Below are 14,880 nucleotides of genomic sequence, written 5' to 3' on the forward strand. Positions count from 1 at the left end.
CATCTTGAGTTCACGTTGCATATTGACAGTGACCAAAACTTTCCCTAAATAGCCCAGAGACTTTTCCCCAGGGCAGGATTGACTGCCACGAGGGGTCATAGTTTTAAGGTGTTAGGAGGAAGATATAGAGGAGACGTCAGAGGGAGGTTCTTCACCCAGAGAGTTGTGAGCGCATAGAATAGTTTACCAGTGGTAGTCATGGAAGCGGAGTCATTAGTGACATTTAAGCGACTGCTGGACATGCACATGGACAGCAATGAATTGAGGGGAATGTAGGTTAGGTTATTTTATTTTTGGATTAGGATTATTCCATGGCACAACATGGTGGGCCGAAGGGCCTGTACTGTGCTGCGCTTTTCTATGTTCTAAAGTCAAGGGCAGTACCTAACAACTTGATTACCTTTTTAACTGCAAGATTTCAGTTCCTGCAATGCTAATCAACCACTCCACATACAAAAAGGGAAAATTTAACTTGTGTAACCTCATTCCTATAGTTAGATTTTTAAAATCCCTAACTTTCCATTGTCTTTTCCCTCTCAAAAAAACTCTCCATTTTTCTTTCTCTACTTGCTTTAAATCTCATTTACCCATTCTGCTTGTCTAGAGTTCCAGATTCTTTTTCTGATCTCTAAATGTCACTAATTAAAGTTGGTTCTGTGATTCACCAAGATCCCAGATGTCCCATTGTCATCAGCATGTTGTCGTCAACACATATTTGAATCCTACAGCTCAGAATGTAAACTTAAAAAGGCGAGGGATGAAGTCTAAAAGTGGCTGAGGCCAGATCAGAAGAGTAAATTATGATCAACACTAGCTTTAAATTTTTCTCCTCAGCTGTTTTTAAGTGTCTATATCATAGGAATTGATAGTACTGTTAGTTATTTTTCCCCTTTCTTTGGGGGGAAAAAAAAACAAATGTTAAGTGAGGCATTTCTAAACATTGGTCACATTAGCCAGACTGAATTGAATTCATCATGAGCTTTAATGTGTGGAGTAGAAATTGAGGGAAACAAGTTTTTATAATCTAAAACACTGTAGGAGCTGGAGACCTGAAAAGAAAATCAAAAATGCTAGAGAAAATTACTAGATCTGGCAACCTGTGGAAAGAGAACCAGTTGTTGTTTCAAGTTCAATGACTTTATCCCGGTTTCAAGAAATAAAAGTTTAAAAGTGTATGAAAGAGCATAATAAATTTATTATATATTTGTATCCATCTATATGTCTTTATGCTAATTCCTACAGAAGTGACCAGTTGTAAAACTACAAGATATTGGAAACACACAAACAAGCATTTGTGTGTAACTGATTTGCTGATCCACAAGTTGTAACTTCAAACAAAAACAACTCAGATTTTGCTTTAAGAAACAGACAATTTTATTTCAATTTTTTTGGAACTGCAAAGTGGCCACTAAAAAAGTCCTTACTTCCTAACTATCAGTGGATTGTTATATTAACAAATATTTCTGACAAAAGTTAACAAAAAAAATAGCTGTTTTTGGTCAGCATTTTTTGTTTTTTTTTTAAAAAAGCTTTGCCACAGCTGGAGCAGCTGCTGACAAAAATCAATGGACAAATCTTGAGCAAGTCAACAGTTGATTTTAAACATGCAAGATTAGCATTAAATTGAAAAAAGCTTACATATAATGATTTGACTTTCATCCACCTAGGACAGTAAAGCTATGTCACAAGTAAACTCAAATTTTACATATAATGAGTACAGTCAATATTAATACATGCAGACTTTTCAAAGTACTATTTTCGCATGCAAAGGATCTAACCAACTTTGTTCTTTTGGTTCTATTGTACAATACAATAAATAAGATAGCTCTTACTTCGTTAGAGGATCATGAATTTTTTCCAGATTCTGTTTAAAGCGCATTGCTTGAATTTCTTGCGTTTCTATTTTAGGAGGTAGAAGTCCATGCAGGCCAAGAATCTGTCGTTCCTCTAACGTGAATGCCATGCCCTGAAAAGAGTGCATTCACAATGTCGCAGCCCTGACAGCGTATTGCAAAGTGTATTCAAAGCTGAATTGTACATTTGACGTTAGGAGTCTAAAAGGAAATGCAATGAATGTTGCCTATGTTGTTTCATGGAAATTCTAGGGAACAGGAAATCACCCCTTTTCAACAGTTGCATCTTTCAGGAACAATGAAATGCTGCTATAACCATTTTATAGTAATGTTTCAAAGTCTTTTCTATTCATTTATTTCAATTAAACATTTGTTTCTAATATTAGAAGAATATTAGAGATTTATATCTAATTTGTACATGTATTGTCATATTTGACAAGTGCAATTTACATTGTTTGAGACTATGGCCTTGCCATGACTAGGTTAAAACTAGAGATTAAAGTTTTAAACTGCAAGATCCCATTAAACAAACCTCATTCTCATCAAATAAGATTACTTAAAAGCAAACAAACATTCAGCTCAAGTCAAGCACTTGGTTTATTCCGGATTGTTGTTGGCCTGTATTTATCGGAAGTGGTTAAGGACAATCTCATTTCAAAATTCTGAATCTGCAGGATCAGCAGATATCCAAAATGTAAACTGCAACCTCCAGTACATTCTCTCCCTCATTGATCTCCAGTGGTGGGACAAACATCCATATCTAGTCATTGAAATTCCTTTCCTATACCTCAAGTTGCCAAATTCTCTCTCTTCCTTAAAACGTAACCTTTTACACAAACTATGGTCACTCTTCGTAAAGTGTTCTGCTTTTGGTATTAGCTTATTACCCCAACCCTATAATACATATTCGAACTTTTTCTAACTGGCATTAATTGAGCACAAGAGCAAAACAAAACAGAAAAAGTAAGGCTGATAGCATCTGTAGGGAGAAACCTCATTAGTATTTTGGGTCAAGATCTTTCATCAGTTTTTTTTCCCCCAAGCATCTTGTTCTAAAGAAAAGCAAGTGCTGCTATTGCAAAACAGCACTCTTTCCCCACCTTCCAATGTAGCATATAAATATGCAGTGGTACAGACAGACGAAGGCAAAATGTGAAACTTTTAGAATTTCGGACCTCTTTTCTTAGAAAGAAGCAATCGTGTGTCTGATACAGGAACATAAGTAAGGAAAAATGCAAACTTCTGGATGAAAGGTTGAGGGCCTGAAACCCTTCAACTACTTAACACTCACAGCACTGTCTATATTTCTTTATCTTAGCATAATATACAATATTAAAAAGTGCATGCTTTTGGTCACTACATGCAGGAAATTCTAATAACACCTAATATTAATGGAAAAATATGTTAATTTGTAAAATTACTACCTTATTTGTCCTGGGACTCAACATCAGTGGTTTGCCCTTCTCCTTCGTGTGGACAGAACGGCACATATGCACACATGGTCTTACAGCCAAATTAAGTCGCGACAACATCTTCAATATTTAGACTTCAGGAGTTCAAGTAAATCATGTTAGCCATTTTAATAACATAATTTCACAGCATTCTAATATCAATACAAGTTTATTTAAAGCCCAAAGAAGCTGGTTTAAGAAGGTGAATCCAAATGCATTTAGGTGGTAATAATGTCTCTTTCTTCCCCAGTACTTTTTTTCCAGAAAGAAATGCCTAATTTTCAAAAACAAAAACATGGAGGGGTACACCTCCATTCATCCTGTTCATGTGAACTTGTGGAAAATCAACTGATTGTGACTTGCAGAGATTAATATAATTAACTTGCTTTTCACCACACATTTCAGTTTCCTTTTGTGTAATGAAATGATTTGATTGATTGTTTGGATTTATTGTCACGTATACCCAAGTAGTGAAAAGCTTGGCTTGCAAACAGTACAGGTAGAGTAAGGATGTACAGATCATAGGGTGAAAAAAAAAGACGACTTGGGCAGGTTAGACCACACAGAACATGAGACAAGAAAAACAGTAACAAGATCAACACTATTTGAAGATAGACAGTCGATTCATCAGTCTAATAACGACTGAAAAGAAGCTGTTCTTGAACCTGCTGGTGCACATGTTCAAGCTTCTGTATCTTCTGCCTTAGCATTACCAGGATGCAATGGATCTTTGATGATGTTGCCACAGAAAGGCTGCCAGCAAATGTAAATGGAGTCTACGGATGGAAGGCTGGCTTCCATGATCGTCTGGGCTCTGTACACCACCTTCTGTAGTTTCTTACAGTCCTTGGTAGAACAGTTACCATACCAGGCTGTTATGCACCCAAACAGGGTGCCTGTATTGGATCTCCATTTTTAAAAAAAGTTACTTCAGGTTAGCAGGAAGTAAAACTAACAAATTTTCATTCACATTGCAACAAAGCCTAAAAGGCTGCCAAGTTGCCTACTATTGGTGTAGTTAGCAATGAAAGTTAATGATCCAGACACATTCAACGTCCTGAAAATTTTGTGTACACAAATAATGATCATAGTTCAATAACTATCATTTCATGAAGAACCACACCCATTCAAGGTATAACTAACTGTATGGCAACACCATAGTCATAGACGTTAAAGCCTAGTTACATATTTACTCATGTAACAACGTTGTAATGTATTGCAGGTCATTATTTGGAGGGTTTTAATCCTCAAGCATGCAAGAGCATCTAAACCCCAATAATTCCTGGTGAATTTTTCCAACACTAGAAGTTGCTAAGAATTGCAAGTCCTCCAAATGCTGCTACTGACAATTTAAATTTTCACCAAAAGGAGAGGCAGAACAAAGTTATGCATTCACTGCATAAGATACGATTCATGGAACCCTGAATTAATGAATTAAAAATAGTACTACTACTTTTAGAAATCATTACAATAATGTGGAATTCAAGAAATGTACTTGAAAATAGACCCAGTAATTTCCAAGAACATGGTTTCCACACTGGATTTGAGATTATCCTTGGTTGAGCATTAGTTTGGCTGAATTTTAGAATCAATGTGCTGGAGCTTTTGCAAGAAAATTAAAAAGATGTGACTTGAAAAAAGTGGCATTGATCCAGCAACAGTGTTAGATGACAAGTGCAAAAACATGCTGGTGATTACACACTGACCAGAAAAAGCAGTGTTTAACTTTGTTTACCTTCTGATTAATTTGATTCTTTAAGCAATGATTGTTAAAATCCTGAACCGAAGTAAAATTTATAAAAAGCTAACAAAGGTTTGCTTATTTCATCCCATATGTTTAGCAACTCTTACTTTTGTCCTTTCCCAGTGTAAGGCAAACTTCTTATGCTTTTGATTATTGAGGTGGGTGCTGGCTTACAATTAATTTTCACACCCCTATGTATAGCTCATGAATAGTGTTCTCACCAGATGTTTTTATGCAGAATTTATGATGTTGGAATTCAAGTTTTTTTTCCAGGTGCAGCCTAGCAAAAATTAAAATACAGAAGGAAAATATATAAAAAAAAAGGAGGGAAGAAAGGAAAAGCCAAAGAAAAGGTTGCAGCTCAGAAGACAAGTTTTTACTTTAAAGAAAATACAGGTAGCAGCAGCATCCCTTAATCTTTGTCTAGGCATCATCTTGGTCTTGAAGATCTATAAACATGGACTAAGGGGGCTCTTTCTGTGCTTTATGACTGGTCAGTATCAGTTTTTGGCATGAATGTATATTAATTTGCTTCAAAACTGAATTAGGAAAACAAAACACTGAATTTTGATTCCAAGTCATTTCCTACATTTTGAAAGCAAAAATTATTAGACATAACTTTACGTAAGAATGTTGTTGTCAATAGTTGCAACCTACATTAAATTTGTGACATTAGTAGAAAGCTGGGACAGCACAGAAAGGACAACAAATAGAAATGTTTGAGGAAAGCTAAAAAGGTCATGTTTAATTCTTTTGAATAGCACTAACTACATATAAGATAAAAACAATTAGATTAGAAATGCCCTCAACTGCACATCTATTTGTTTGTTCACTCTTATCATTTGCCTTCCTGCCAAGACGAAGTTAAACTAAAGTAAATTTGCAACAACACTTGCTTCAAAGAAAAAAAACAAATATCAGTTTAGCAACTCTTGCACAACTCAGGCTGGGGACAAGATTTTCTCTCAAAGTTCATGTAATTTGTCATTCTGATGAAGCTCTCTCTATATAATACTACACCCATGTGAGCTATAGTATTGGTCAGAAATTTAGTAAGATGACCAAAATTTCACAAAAAGCATTTAGAATATGAGACTGAAAGGTTTAGGAAGGACTCTCATTAAGCTAAGGCCTGTCCACCAACGGTCGAACAAAACAGCGTTACATTGCACTAAAGGCTATTTGACTTGTCTTGACTGGTTCTCAGATCATAGGAGCTGCAGATGCTGGAGAATTCAAGATAACAAGGTGTAGAGCTGGATGAACACAGCAGACTAAGCAGCGGAGGTGCAGGAAAGCTGAAGTTTCGGGCCTAGACCCTTCATCAGAAGTGACTGGTTCTCTGCCCTTTTTGACTTAGGCTAAACGCCTACATTTTCCCATAACTCTGAATATCGTTTCTATTTAAATGATTATTAATACCCTCTTGAACTTACCTCCACCACACCTCCAGGCAGCACATTCTACACCCTAACTACTTTTTTTAAAATTCACTCACAAGGTGAGGGTTTCACTGACTAAGCCAGCATTCATTGCTCATCCCTCACTACCCACAGGGCAATTAAGAGTTAATCACATTGCTGTGGGTCTAGTAGGCCAGAACAGATAAGGATGCCGGCTTTCTTTCTTAAAAAGACATTGTAGGGGAAAACCTATCAGGTTCACCAATCAACAAAAGATTCATAAAAACCAGAAGAACTGAAGATGCTGCAAATCAGGAACAAAAACAAAGTTGCTGGAAAAGCTCAGCAGGTCTGGCAGCATCTGTGAAGGAGAAAACACAGTTAACGTTTTGGGTCTGGTGACCGTTCCTCAGAACAGAGGAAGGTTCTGAGGAAGGGTCACCAGACCTAATATGTTAATTCTGTCTTCTCCTCCACAGATGCTGGCAGACCTGCTGAGCTTTTCCAGCAACTTTGTTATTGGCAAAAAGACTCATGGCCATCATGAGACTCTTAATTCCAGATTTATTTCTGTGTGGAGGGATTTGAACCCGGTTCCCCAGAACATCGCTGGGATGTCTAGATCAACAGCCCAGTTATAGTACCACTCGACCTTCACCGCTCTGCAAACTTGCTTTGTGAAAAAGCATTCCCCTCAACTTGCATTTGTTCCAGGCCAGTTATGCTTTTGAAAACCTCTATTAAATCTTCATAGTCTTCCCTCTTGAAGGAAAATATAGTCCCAGTTTCTCCAATTTATCATAATTGAAGTTTCTCACCCTTTTGGAAAGCTTTTCTGCACTTTCTCCAAAGGTCCTGCACACCCTTTAGAATAGTCCATATTTTTGTACCTAAAATGTATCACCTCACACTTCTCTGCATAAGCTTCATCTGCCACTGACTGCACCAAATTATCTATGTCCTTTAGGAATTCTACCCTATCCTCCTCAACATTTACAATGCCCTCAAATTTGGTCAGCCAAAGACTTCGAAATTGTCCCCTACAAAGATTAGTTATATTCAAATCAGGAAGGCAAGATCCCAAAACTGATCCAAGGAACAGCTCTATCAATCCTCTTCCAACCTGAAAAACACACATGAATCACCACTGTATTCAGCTAGTTTTCTATGCACAATGCTCCTGACCCTTTGACTCCACGAGCCTTAAAACTTCTCATAAGGCTCATGTGGCACTATTGAATGCTGTCTGGAAATCTGTGCACATCACATCAACATTCCCCTCATCAACCTTCTGTTCCCCCTTCAAAAAACAAACTCTAGCAAGTGTGTCATTTTCATCCTTTCTAAGATGTGACATCTAGAATAACCCACATGAAGTTCAACTAATGTTTTGTACAACATTTACTTTACAAACCCATCCTGCTTGTTCCCAAGTAATTCAAATTCTTCTATGTGATTATTAATTCTATCCTCAAGGATTGTTGCTAGCAATTCTACTTTGAAAATTTGGAGGCAGGGAGGCTAACAGGCCTGTAAATGCTGTGCTGATCTTTACAATCCTTTTTTTGAAATGGGGCACAATACTTGCAATTCCAGTCCTCCAACTGCACTCCTGAATCCAGAAAAAAATTGAAAGACTATTGTAAATGCATCTGCAATTGCCCCTTTCATCTCCTTCATTAACCCAGGATGCATCTCATCTAGGGTAGGAGTAAGGGGAGGCAATGGCTTAGTGGTATTATTGTTAGACCATTATTTTAAAGACCCCAGTGATATTCTGGGGGACTTAGGTTCAAATCCTGAGACAACAGATGGCAGAATTTGAATTCAATAATGGCCATTGGAACTATTGTCAATTATCAAAAAAACCTGTTCTGTTTGCCAATGACCTTAGGGAAGATAACTACTGTCCCTACCTGGTCTGACCGTCAGTAGTTTAAAAGAAGTTGCATCATCAACTTGCACAGGATAACATGCTATTTGTCACTACAGCAGATTCATTATTTCATGAAATAATGACAGGCTACAAACATTCGAAACAAAAAAAAATTAGAATGAAGAATCTACCATAACCATGACATCAAAATCAATTGTCAGAAAAAACTCACATGTTTCACTAATGCCTTTCGGGGAAGGAAATCTATCATCCTCACTTGATCTGGCCTACATTTACTCCAGACCCATACCAATGTGGTTGACTCGCAACTGTGCGCTGAGATGGCTTAGTATGCCATTCAGTTGTACCAATTCAAAACAATTGCTCACAGAAATGAAACCGGATGGATCACCTGGCATCAACCTAGGCATCCAAAAAGACCACAGCAGAAACAACACAACTTTGCAAAGTACTCCTCACTAACACACGGGGGCTAGTTCCAAAATTGAGAACTGTCTCAAGCTAGTCAAGCAACAACTATACAGTCAAACTCACAGAATCATACTTTCCAGACAATGTCCCAGATACCACTATCACTATCCCTAAATATGTCCTGTCCCATCAACAGGACCAGTCAAACGAGGGGGCGGCACAGTCATATGCAGTCAGGATGGAGTTGCCCTGGGAGTCCTCAACATTGACTCTGGACTCCAAGAAGTCTCATGGCTTCAGTTAAACACGGGCAAGAAAACCTCCTGCTGAATACCACGTACCGCCTTCCTTAGTGAGTGAGTTGGTACTCCATGTTGATTAACACCAGGAAGAAGCACTGAAGATGGCAAGGACCCAACATGTACTCTGGGTGGGAAAGTTCACCGTCTACCACCACCAGGGCTCAGCAACAGTACCACTGATCGAACTGGTCACGTCCTTAAGGACAAAGCTGCTAGACTGAGTCTGCAGCTGGTAGCGAGTGAACCAACAAGAGGAATCATTACACTTGATCTCATCCTTCACAATTTGCCAGCTGCAGATGCATCTGCCCATAACAGTAATAGTAACAATAACCACTAAGTAGTCCTTGTGGAGACTAAGTCCTGCCTTCACATTGAGAATAACCTCTATTGCGTTGTGTGGCATTATCATTGTGCTGAACGAGGCAGAGTTTGTACAGATCTGGCAACTCTAGACTGGGCATCCACAAGGCACTGTGAACCATCAGCAGCAGTATTATACTCCAGCACAATCTGCAACCTCATGGCCCAGCATATACCCGCCTCAACAATTAGCAAGCCATGGGATCAACCCCAGTTCAATGGAGAGGGCATGCCAGGAGCAGCACCAGGCATACCTGAAAATGAGGTGTCAACCTGGTGAAGCCAAACAAGATTACTTACTGCTTTCACTGTTTGATGTGCAAATGGTAGACAGAGCTAAGTGATCCCACTATCTATAGATCAGGTCTAACCTCTGCAGTCCTGCCACATCGAGTTGGGAATGGTGGCGGACAATTAAAACTACTCACAACTGGTATCACTAGTACACATTTAAATACTTCCTAAATGCTCCTTTTTGATTTCACCATCTTAAATCGGCACTGTGGAATAAATGTTGGACTGGCAGCTTGAAAAGACTTCGGCAGGGCAGCAGACAAAAATAGAGCTGAGCACAGTACAGTTGAGTGCCATTTGCACTGATGTCAAATCTGTCACACTTTCAACTGACAACAAAGGTGCAACATGTATGTCAAAAAATAAATGGAGCAACGATGAGGGGACAGTGAAGATTAAAAGGATATGAAATTATGGGGAGGATAGAATGTTGGATTAAAAGTTGTTTAGAAGGGAGAAAAACAGGAATTCTTTGAGGTGTTGATGTTAGTGTTCAATTTTGTGGTTAGTGTTCAAAAGGTGTAGAGGAAGTACAGTAAAAATTGAGTTACACTCAAATAATGCATGCGTTAAAACAATTTAGAAGACTAAACGTGTTCATCACCCTGTCTGCGTGGGGTTCAACTTTCACGGAACTACATAACTCCACTTCAAGGTCTCTTTGCTCAGCAATGCTCCCCAGGGCTTTACCTATTTATCCAAGACTTGCTCTGGTCTGCCTTACTAAAATGCAGCACCTCATTTTATCTAAATTAACCTGTAACTGCCACTCGTCAGCCCATCTGATCAAGGTCTGATTGTACTCCAAGATACCTTTTTACTGTCCATTACAGCAATGTTGGTGTAATCTGCAAACTTTCTAACCGTACCCACTGTATTCACATCCAGATCATTTGTACAAATACAAAAGCAGCGGATCCAGCACCAATCCTTGTGGCACACAGCTGGTCTCGGGCATCCAATCCAAAAAAAACCCTCTACCGCCACCTTTTGTCTCCTATCTTCAAGGAAATTTTATATCCAAATGGCTAGGTCCCTCTGGATTCACTGTCATGTAATCTTGCTTACCAATCTACCATGCAGAACCTTGTGGAATGCCTTGCTGAAGTCCAGAGACATCATCTATCACCATTTTCATCATTCTTCTTTGCCACCCCATGAGATAGCCACACAAGTCTCAGAATCTCTGCGGAACCTTAATTAAAATTTGCTTATACAGGTATTGGGGAAGAAAGGCACATATCAAAAGCCAGTCTCTCAATTAAGATATGGATTTAAATTAACATTGAAAAAGCAGCATCACAACACGATTGAGCTGATTCAAGTTGCACAGAAATCCATGTCAGATGTCACATACTCAGCAGTTTGTATTTTAAGTAGTATAGCTCCAGTTGTGAAACAGTCAGGTGGTTCTTTACAAGCACACATCCTGTCAAGATTCTACTCTCCCTCACATTCTTTAGTGAAGGAGAGAAAACAGCAACAGAAGTAGGCCATTCAGCCCTTGGAGCCTGTTCCTCCATTTGGTATGATTATCGCTGAACGTCCATCCCAGTACACCATTTCTGCTTTTACCTCATACTTCTCATCTTTTAGCTCTGAAGAACTATATCTAACTCATTGAATGTTTTGGCCTCAAACACTTTTTGTAGCAGAAAATTCCACAGGTTCACTAGTTTCTGGATGAAGGCATTTCTCCTCATCTCAGTCCAAAATGGCCTGCCCTACACACTTAAAGTGTGACTCCTTCTGGACTCCCCTGCCATCAGAAACACCCTTCCTGCATTTACCCTGTCTAGTCCTGTAAAAAAAATGTTATTGATTTGTATGAGATCCCTCTCATTCTTCTAAAACCCAACGAATATAGTCCTAACCAATCCAGTCTCTCTCTTCTTACACAAGTCCTACCATCCCAGAAACCAGTTTGGTAAGTCACATAAGTGAATTGCCTTATTTAACAAGTCATGTATTTTTGTCATTTGGGTCATTATCCAATGTCAAAGTCTTACATTTATTCAGCATTTTCAGAAAGTCTGCTTGGTAATCCATCACCAGGATGAACATTTAAAATCCACGTTTTGCAATCACTGCATAGCTTATCTTACTGCAGCCTAAGCCAAATTAAACCGCAAGTGGAAAACCAAATGCCACAAGTCATATGACTGGTGATTCAACATAAGGGAAGTTTAATGTAGTCTGCAAAATTTGAAATATTTTCAATAAGAAGTGCACCTTCTACTAGAAAATTAAATTGAAATCCAATTGCACAATCATACAATTAAATGCAAACAAAATACTCAAGTCAGGCAACATCTGTCAAGTGAGATATGGAGATAACGCAGTTTCAGGTTAATGACATTTGTAAGATCTGAAAGCCAAAACATCACAAGTAGGACTTTTAGCGCAGTTATATAGGGTCTTGGTAAGGACCAGATCGGAGTATTACATGCAGTTTTAGTATCCCTACCATTTAAGAAAAGGATATATTTGACAAAGAGGGATTATATTTCACAAAGAGGGATTATATTTCAAGGCAGAGATTGATAAATTCTTGATCTCACAAGGAATTAAGGGCTACAGAGACAGTGCGGGTAAGTGGAGTTGAAAGGTCCATCAGCCATGATTAAATGGGAGAGTGACTCAATGGGCCGAACGGCCTTACTTCCACTCCTATGTCTTATGGTCTTAAAAAGGACAGTGAACCAGATGAGTTTTTCCAACAATCGACAATGGGTTCATGGTCATCATTAGATTCTTAATTCCAGATACTGTACTGAATTTGAATTCCACCATCTGCTATGGCAGGAATTGAACCTAGGTCCCCAGAATGTTATCTGGGTCTCTGGATTAACCGTCCAGCAATAGTACCACTAGGCCATCGCCTCCCAATTCTGTATTACAAATGATTGAGGAGATGAAGTCACAAAGTTTATCCACACTGGGACATGAACATACTTAACAATACAGCCTTTAAACCTTCTGTGGCAAAGTCAGAAAAAAGTCCTACTCTGTCCTTACCAGGCAACCCCTGATCCTGAAACGCTGCCCTCTTGTCCTAAATGCTCCCACAAAGGAAATAACCTTTCAACATCTACCCTGTCAAACCCTCCAGGAATGTTTCAAAGAGGTACCACCTCATTCATGGAATTATGACATTAGAGGCTGTAGTGAAATGTCCATACGTAAGGTGAGGACAGTGATACTCCTGGAAGAAACTTCTTCACGTTCAGTGTTGGGAGAGATATCAGAAAGCTGGCATGCTAACTCTTGTCCCTGCAAGGTCAGTTTAGCAAACAGTACCTCCCTTGACATTCCAAAAACAAAATACTACATACAATTTGTTTGAAATAAAGACAAAACCTCAGAAATACTCAGCAGTTCAAGCAGATCTGTGGAGAAAAGAAAAATACATGCTGACATTTCAGGTCATTCTTATTTCACCATGTTTGTGGATAATATTAGGGCTACACCTAAGAGAATAGAATACTGCAACTTAAAAAAAGGTTATAGACTAGAATTGTAATGGATATTTTCACATTAGAAGTTCTTGGTAAAACACTCTAGCTTGGGGGCAAAACAAGGAAGGGGTGTGGGTGAATATGAATTCTGAAGGTAAAAAAGGGTCCACTGGGCAGACAAAAATTTTTGGTTGAATATGTTCCAACTTTGTGCTCACAAGGAAAGCTCACCAATGTACCCAGCCATAAATTAATTGATTTGGGTGCATAAAGCAAAGTAATGAAGCAAAGACCTTGGCCTTCTGAAAGGTTGTGAAAGTTTTTGGAATAATCTCTCCCAAAGAATTGTGGATAGTCCATGGTTGAACACGTCTAAGGCTGCAATAAGCAAATATATGGCCCTTTAAACAAGCAGACGGGCAGGGGGAAGCTGAATCGGAGATCAGCCACGATCATAACTGAACGAGGAACAGGTTCAATAGGCCGTTGTGTTACTATTTCTCCCGTTTTTGTGAACTGGAAATACAAGTCACAGCAGCTTTCGAGATGGTGCGAGCTGGAGTCACACTGAATTCGGCTTCTGTGCAAACAAGAGCCAAGGTTCAAGGAACAAATTATTTTGGAGATGTAAGCAATAATCGGGGCAAGCATGGAAGGTGGAAAACCGACTGAAATCCACACTGAATAAGTGAGCAGTCCGAAGACAATTGCTGAGGAGAGCGAAGTGGATATGAAAGCGAGTTTTGATTACACAGGAAGTGAAGAACAATGAAGACGAACAAAGGTTAAAAACACGTCGAGAAGGAGGAATGAAGTTCTTCGCGGCGATCAACCCTGGAAGAGAAGCGGCAATGATTCAAACTCCAATGTGGTTTTCAAAAACACAACAGAAGATGAAAAATTCTGCATGTGGTTGCTCACAACCGAAAACGCACTGGTGTAACGGCCCAGCCCCAACCCTCAATAAAGTGAAGTTGCCGAGAAGGAGAGCAAACAGTGTCTTCAGCAGGTAAGTCAGACCCAGGAGAACCGCCTGATATACCCATCCCCAAGGGTTCAGGCTCACACACCAGAGTCACCCGAAGACCTTTAAACATCGACCAAAGACAACTTACGACACTGACGGTTCCCGAATCTGCAGCACGACTCCACAACCACAGACACCTCAGGTGCTGGGGGAAACGAAGCGAACCGCGGGGCGGGGCAATTGTGCAGCAGGGGCAATGCCCTGACCGACAGCCTTTCTGACCAACAGGGAAAGGCGGGGCCGCATCCTAGAGTCCGACAAGCCCTCCGACCAATAGGAGGAAAAGATAGTGGAAAGGGAGAGGCGGGGCCATTAGCTGGAATCTGGCCAATAGGATTTAGAGAAGTCAAGAGCGCGCGATGTTGGGGCGGGGACGTGGTGACGGTGTTATTGTTTGAAATTAGGAGCAGCATTGCGGCGGAAGATAGGCCTGTTCTCTGACCGATCTTAGAGTTTACTGTCAGAGTTGGACAAATGTCAATGGATGCTGGAAATCTGAGATAAGGTATAAAAATCAGTCTGACAATTCACAGCAGCCACTGCCGTTCTCAGGACACCGGATCCTGCAATTATTTAAAGTGTAACAAAGTGTGGAGCTGGATGAACACAGCAGGCCAAGCAGCATCTCAGGAGCACAAAAGCTGACGTTTCGGGCCTAGACCCTTCATCAGAGAGGG

General features: G+C 39.6%; 1 protein-coding gene across 3 annotated transcripts in view; it reads right to left on the reverse strand.

Moving 5' to 3' along the window:
* me2 (malic enzyme 2, NAD(+)-dependent, mitochondrial) overlaps positions 1-14,442 on the reverse strand; it is an 81,856-nt gene extending 67,414 nt beyond the window's left edge. Inside the window, exons 1-3 of one of the 3 annotated variants that reach the window (XM_059649663.1) lie at positions 14,292-14,442; positions 3,278-3,399; positions 1,833-1,966 (exon numbers count right to left, since the gene is read on the reverse strand). In XM_059649663.1, coding sequence (XP_059505646.1) covers positions 1,833-1,966; positions 3,278-3,385 — 242 coding nt within the window. In that variant the 5' untranslated portion in view covers positions 3,386-3,399; positions 14,292-14,442. Of the gene's footprint in view, positions 1-1,832; positions 1,967-3,277; positions 3,400-13,469; positions 14,011-14,291 lie in introns of those variants that run through there. The other 2 variants (XM_059649665.1, XM_059649670.1) reach the window with 2 other exon arrangements.
* Between the last annotated feature and the right edge of the window lie 438 nt (positions 14,443-14,880).

The sequence above is a fragment of the Stegostoma tigrinum genome, chromosome 1 (assembly GCF_030684315.1).
Source record: "Stegostoma tigrinum isolate sSteTig4 chromosome 1, sSteTig4.hap1, whole genome shotgun sequence".
NCBI lineage: Eukaryota > Metazoa > Chordata > Chondrichthyes > Orectolobiformes > Stegostomatidae > Stegostoma > Stegostoma tigrinum.